General features: G+C 53.7%; 1 protein-coding gene across 2 annotated transcripts; it reads left to right on the top strand.

The window, feature by feature from the left end:
• The first annotated feature begins 626 nt into the window (after positions 1-626).
• LDHD (lactate dehydrogenase D) lies at positions 627-5,300 on the top strand. 2 transcript variants are annotated; one of them, XM_080937174.1, is made up of 11 exons: positions 627-765; positions 937-1,064; positions 1,275-1,416; positions 1,612-1,753; positions 1,891-2,050; positions 2,311-2,510; positions 2,593-2,721; positions 2,802-2,929; positions 3,450-3,540; positions 3,648-3,759; positions 3,848-5,300. In XM_080937174.1, exons 1-11 carry the CDS (start codon positions 694-696, stop codon positions 4,011-4,013), a joined length of 1,470 nt encoding a protein of 489 aa, XP_080793300.1. In that variant the 5' UTR covers positions 627-693; the 3' UTR covers positions 4,014-5,300. The 2 variants fall into 2 exon arrangements, with proteins under 2 accessions (XP_080793300.1, XP_080793301.1); XM_080937175.1 differs by having other exon boundaries at positions 952-1,064; positions 3,848-5,296.
• Positions 5,301-6,217: the final 917 nt, after the last annotated feature.

Below are 6,217 nucleotides of genomic sequence, written 5' to 3'. Positions count from 1 at the left end.
CCGGAAATGCTGTGGGAACTGCGTGGAACCCGTATGGTAGCCACCCTGCTCCAGGATGGTCTTGGAAATAATCTTCTCCTACATTACTTCTCCTCAGCACTCCTCTGCAAGACATCCTTTCTGGGGCACTGCGCTATCGCTACCCGTTTTGTACTGGAAGGGCCTCTGGAGTTTTCCCTCCTTGTGGCCATGGTGGCAGCCTGCTCTGTGACAAGCTGCTGAAGCTTGCAGGGTGAGGAAGAATCTGCTTGATAGAGAGTCGGGGGATGGTTCCAGGTGCAGGGCGCAGTGTATGTGCCAAGTTCGCGAGCCTGGCCTGAGCCCTGGAATGGGAAGAAAAACCCGCATCTTAGAGGTCAAAGAGGAGGCTGGAAGGAAGTGTAGTAGCCGGAGAAGTCCAAGGACCCTGTGGGACTTTAAAGCCTCCATACAAATGTTTGAAGGGCTACGGGAAGCAGTTGACTTTTTAAGACATGAAGCAGCTGCAGTCCTCGTTTTTTTGTTTTTGTTTTGTTTTTTTGTTTGTTTTGTTTTTTTTTTTTTTTTTTTCCTTCCAGATCTGCAGAGGCCACCTTAAACCCGCTCCACCTTAAGCAGGCTCCACCCAGTGCAGCCATTGGGCTCAGCTGGAGGCAAACTGGCTGGGCCTCTTCCCGGTCTACTTACTCTCGCCGCCTTAGCTGCGGGCTGGTTATGGCCATGCTCCTTCGGGTGGCAACCCAGAGACTGTCCACCTGGAGGGGCTACTGCTCCAGGGGGTCGCAGGTATAAGTCTATGTGTGAATGGGGTTCTGGAGGGTGGAAAGCCTGGCCAGACGGTCTCGAGGCTCTGTGACGTCATCTTTCAGTTTGACCAGCCCCCCCCCCCCCCATTCTTCTCTCCTGCCATAGGGCATATCTGTGGCTCCTGCTGTCTTTCCTATGACCCTTGCACAGTTTCTCCCCCTGCAGGGTGGACTCAGCCAGGACTTTGTGGAGGCTCTGAAGGCAGTTGTAGGGAGCCCCCATGTGTCCACTGCTTCTGCGGTCAGACAGCATCACGGGCATGACGAATCAATGCACAGGTATCAGAAGGGACTGAAGGTCCTAGGCTGACCCTGTCTCTGGCCACCTGTTTGGAGTGCTCTGGCATTCTCCTTACAAAGAGAGGTGCTCTCTGCCCTGGTCTGCTGAGGTCCCTGTCCTCAGGTTCTGAAACCATTCCCGGTTCCTGGAAAAGAGAGGGTGAGAGGCTTCCACACCTTTCCAAACCTCTGAGGCCTGCCTGCTTCTAGGTGTCAACCTCCTGATGCTGTGGTGTGGCCTCAGAATGTGGATCAGGTCAGCCGCCTGGCAAACCTGTGCTACAATCAAGGTGTTCCCATCATTCCATTTGGCACAGGCACCGGTGTTGAGGGGGGAGTCTGTGCCGTGCAGGTATAGTGGTGGCCTGGGTCTGGTCCAATCACACATGACACTTACAGCTATCTCCTCCTGCCATCCCGGGGCTCTGGTATAGCTGCCGGGGCCTCAGCCATAAAATGGGGTTCTAAGGGCTGCTTCTGGCCTAGAGATCTGGGTTGAGCATCTTTTTTTTTTTTTTTTTTTTTTTTTTGGCACCCTTGCTACCAGGGTGGAGTGTGCATCAACCTGAGTCACATGGACCAGATCATGGAGCTGAATTCAGAAGACTTCTCGGTGGTGGTGGAGCCCGGTGTCACCCGTAAAGCTCTCAATACCCACCTGCGTGACAGTGGCCTTTGGTTTCCTGTTGGTAGGCCTTGGACTAACCACTGTCAGAGTACCGAGGGCTTGGGGGCATGGCTTGAGGGATTTCACAGAACCCCATCTTTCCCACAAGAGGGAAAAGGGCCTTCCCAGTTACCCTCTCCAGCATTTTTTTTTCTCTAGACCCAGGTGCTGATGCCTCTCTGTGTGGCATGGCAGCCACGGGGGCCTCGGGCACCAATGCCGTGCGCTATGGAACCATGCGGGACAATGTGATCAACCTGGAGGTGGTACTACCGGATGGCAGGCTGCTTCACACCGCAGGCCGGGGCCGCCATTATAGGTGAGCGCTGTCTGACCTAGTTGCCGGGCCTCCGGGATTGCTAAATGACACTCAGGAGGTCCCCGGAAGTCTGTCTGGAGGGTGCTGGAGTTGGCTCTCCCTGTGCAAGGCCTCTCTGGGCCATGAAACCGCAAACACTGTGATGGCAACCGGCGCTGCAGGAGACCAGACCAAACCTGCCTTCTGGCTCTAATGATTTCTTGGGTGGTAGTCACTCACGTGGCCCGGCACTCACCTACCTTATATGTCCCTGGGCCCAGGAAGAGTGCAGCTGGCTACAATCTCACAGGACTCTTTGTGGGCTCTGAGGGGACTCTGGGCATCATTACCTCTGCCACCCTGCGCCTGCACCCTGCACCCGAAGCCACAGTGGCTGCCACCTGTGCGTTCCCCAGCGTTCAAGCTGCTGTGGATAGCACAGTTCAGATCCTCCAGGCTGCAGTGCCTGTGGCCCGCATTGGTGAGCTAGGGGTGGGTTCCACAGAAAAGGCCCCCTTAGGAGGCCAGGCCTCACCTGATCATCCCTCTCTCCCTGGTCCCAGAGTTCCTCGATGACGTCATGATGGACGCCTGCAACAGACACAGCAAGCTTAACTGCCCCGTGGCACCCACACTTTTCCTGGAGTTCCACGGTTCCCAGCAGGCACTGGCAGAACAGTTGCAGCGCACAGGTGCGCCAGGGACATGGTGCTGTGAGGTCTGGCCTGCTCCCTCGGAGGGCTAAGGCTCAGCCTTTCTGTGCTTACTACAGAGGCAATCGCTCAGGATAATGGTGGCTCTCACTTCTCCTGGGCCAAGGAGGCCGAAAAGCGCAATGAACTTTGGGCAGCGCGGCACAATGCGTGGTATGCAACCTTGGCCCTGTGTCCAGGAAGTAAGGTGAGCTGGGGCCAGGGAGAAGGTGGGATCTTGCCCACTACTTTACTGCAGAGAGAAGGCTGATGTCCACAAAGGGCTGGCTTGTGTGGTCACGAGGACAAGGGGCTGGAGACCATTGTACCCAGCTATTCCAGACAATCTAGAGGGAGAACTGTTAATATGCCCAAACCTAGGGAGTTTTGAGTCATGAGTCAGCCTCAGGTGCAGTGTTGAACACTTAGGAATTCTAAACACAGAGGAAAGGCCTTCTGGGCAAGAAATGGAGAGGAAGGAGGCAGTCTAGCCAGAAGGGAAGGGTGGGCAGATTAAGCAAAAGCTCACAAGTGTGGGCTGCTAGGAACCTGCCTGCGGTCAAGGCTTGGATCCAGGAGAGTAGTGAAGACCTGGGCTAGTGAATATACCAAGGCCAGTGGGCTGGTGGACAGATGTTTCATTCCGTGACATCAAGATCCCCTGGATTGGTCCTATGGCTGAGCAGTGGGTGATGGGGGAGAGAATCACATGCTTCCTTCTGATTTAGGCCTATTCCACGGACGTGTGTGTACCCATCTCCCGATTGCCAGAGATCTTGGTAGAGACCAAGGAGGAGCTTAAGGCCTCAAAACTCACAGGTTTTTTTTCTTTTTCTTTTACTTTGTTACTGTTTGGGAGGTGCTGGGGTTGTCAAGGCCTGGGCTAAGAGACCAGAGGTGCCAGTCAGTGTTCTCTGGGCCCCTAGGAACCATTGTTGGGCATGTGGGTGACGGCAACTTTCACTGCATCCTGCTGGTCAACCCAGATGATGTAGAAGAGCAGAAGAGGGTCAAGGCCTTTGCAGAAAATCTGGGCAGGTAAGAACTGAGCCAGGGATGAATGGGGTCTGGGGAGGATGGAGGCAGAGGGAGAAGCTGCTAAGGATTCCTTCAATTGGTTTTCTAGGCGTGCCCTGGCACTCCATGGGACATGCACTGGGGAACATGGCATCGGGCTAGGCAAGCGGCAGCTGCTTCAAGAGGAAGTGGGCCCTGTGGGTGTGGAGACCATGCGGCAACTCAAAGCCACACTGGATCCCCGAGGTCTCATGAACCCAGGCAAAGTGCTATGAGGAACTTGTAACACTTGGCCCACAATCCCCAGAATGCAAAGCCCCTATTCTGGACTTTTCCTTCCTGCCAATGATCCTGCAAGAAATGCAATGGCTGATGCTATGTATGCCTGCCAGGTAGCCTTCTGTAGCTGGGGCTCAAGATGAAGGTGAGGAATACAAACTCAAGGAAAGCTAGTGCCCTCATTCTTCGTAGAAAACCCAGGGTGTTTCCCAGTGGAGCTTCTTCCCAGTTGGCAAAGGCGGTGTGTCTACTCCAAGCTAAGATCAGATCCCCCTGTGGAGGCCTCTCCTCTACCGTCCAGCGTCGTCATGCTTTGCTCTCTATGTGGTGATAGGAGCATCCCTTTCCTTACGAAGGGAAGGAGCGGTCCATTCCACATTGTTCGTTAAACCTTCTCCTCGCTGTCCCCGGCCCCGTGTGAACTCCATTTGCAGCTGCATCCTTTCCTTCCCCACTAGGTCTCTGACCTTGGGCTAATGACCCATTTGTTTTGGGCCTGTCTTGCAGACCAATAGCCTGGGAAGGCAGGATGGAGTTTAAACTTGGGAAGAAAGCCACTCCCAGCCCCTCTGCTCTTGCATACCTGAGGCAGAAGACCTGCCCGTGGTGGAGGTCTTCTGGGACAGTTTTCCCACCAGGAAACTAAAGCACCTTCTTCAAGCTGTTATGGAGGACATTAGAAATACAGATGAGATAATCCACTGTGTCCCACCTCTCTCCATGGTATAATGCACCATCCACCAGCTTTTACTTTCAAAGTCAGGGTCTTGCCCACTTTGGGGCCTGGCAGTTTTGAGATTCCCTGACCAGAGCTCTGGAGGTACTTGGCTGTTGTTCCCCAGAAGTCCATACGAGGGCGCCAAACACCACAAACATAGCTGGCACTCTCAGGGTCCCAGTCAACCGTAGTACCTTCTTTTCTACTCCTAGATCTTTGGGTTGGGCAAACAGAAGCACGGTAGGGGAAGCAGCAGTCTCGCCCCCACCCTGCCACTTTCTCAGTCCAACTTAGGATTCTAACTCAGTCTTAGGATTTCTTCTCTGTAATGTCTGTCTCACTGGCTTGCTCCCAGACTGCTTCAGGATGAACCCAAACATCAGCCTGCACTCTCCAGGGAAGGAAGAACTCTAGTGAACCCCCTCCATCCCTCCCTCAAGCCCTCCCAAGTTGTGTTCCACTGGGCAGGGTTCCTACACACACCCGCCAATAACTGACAACTCAAAAGACAGCCATTTCCCCACAATTTCTTTTATTAAAGAAAATCCCAAACATACAGAAAAGTTAAAAGAACAAATACACTATTCACTGAAATATCAGTCGTTGAAGATTCAACAATGGACATTTTTGCCTTATTTGCTTTGTATATTCTGGGGGAGGGGAGACCATATGGGATTAGATTATACATTTCTTGAAATCATTCAACTATATATCTCAGCCACTGTCTCCTAAGAAGGACATTCTCCCGTGAGTTTCAACACTATCAAATGGCTCTTAGATGGGTGGTTTTCAAAAGGGGCTCCTGGAGCTCTCAGAAGGCTCTCTGGGCTCCAAGAGCAAAGGGGAAGAACCCATCTCTTGGCTCTTCCATAGTTTCTTCCTTCTCAGAAAGGCAGAGTAGGAACACAGAATTCTAGAGGGCTGTCTGGATGGACAGTGACACACACAAGTGCCACCTGGGAAGCCCAGACAAGCCTAGTCCCACCCTCACACCAGGCACTGGCAATCTGGGTCCAAATTCAGAGGACATGACAGCCAGCAGAGGGCTTTGGTGTGCCAGGTGGGGGCGGAAGTCACTGGGGATGGGATGAGCACCAGCCTAGAGAGCCTAGAATAGCACCCGGTGTGGGGCTCAGTGCTGCCCCAACCAACTCAACCACGGGACTCAGCCACAGCACTGCCAAAGCAGCCGGGCTCACACAGCCAAGGTGGGTACACAAAGCCTGTCTCCAGGCCCAGGGGTCAGACAAGGAGATCTCTTTGAGGGCTGGGCCCTGCCCCGCCAGCTCTGCTGGTAGGATTATATATAGAACAGGGAGACACAGTTGCCAGGCAGAAGCTGGAGGTGCTGGGAATAGAACAGTGCCCTTTGCAGTGACAAAGCTACAAGGAAACCTGCTGAGCATGTGCTAGGCCTTTGGAGGCAGGTCCCCAACACTCACAGAACTGAGCCGCATGACTGTGCCCCACTTCACATGCAAG

This window comes from Micromys minutus (assembly GCF_963924665.1).
Source record: "Micromys minutus genome assembly, chromosome: 24".
In the NCBI taxonomy this organism is placed as follows: Eukaryota; Metazoa; Chordata; class Mammalia; order Rodentia; family Muridae; genus Micromys; species Micromys minutus.
This window is presented reverse-complemented; position numbering and strand designations above follow the sequence as displayed.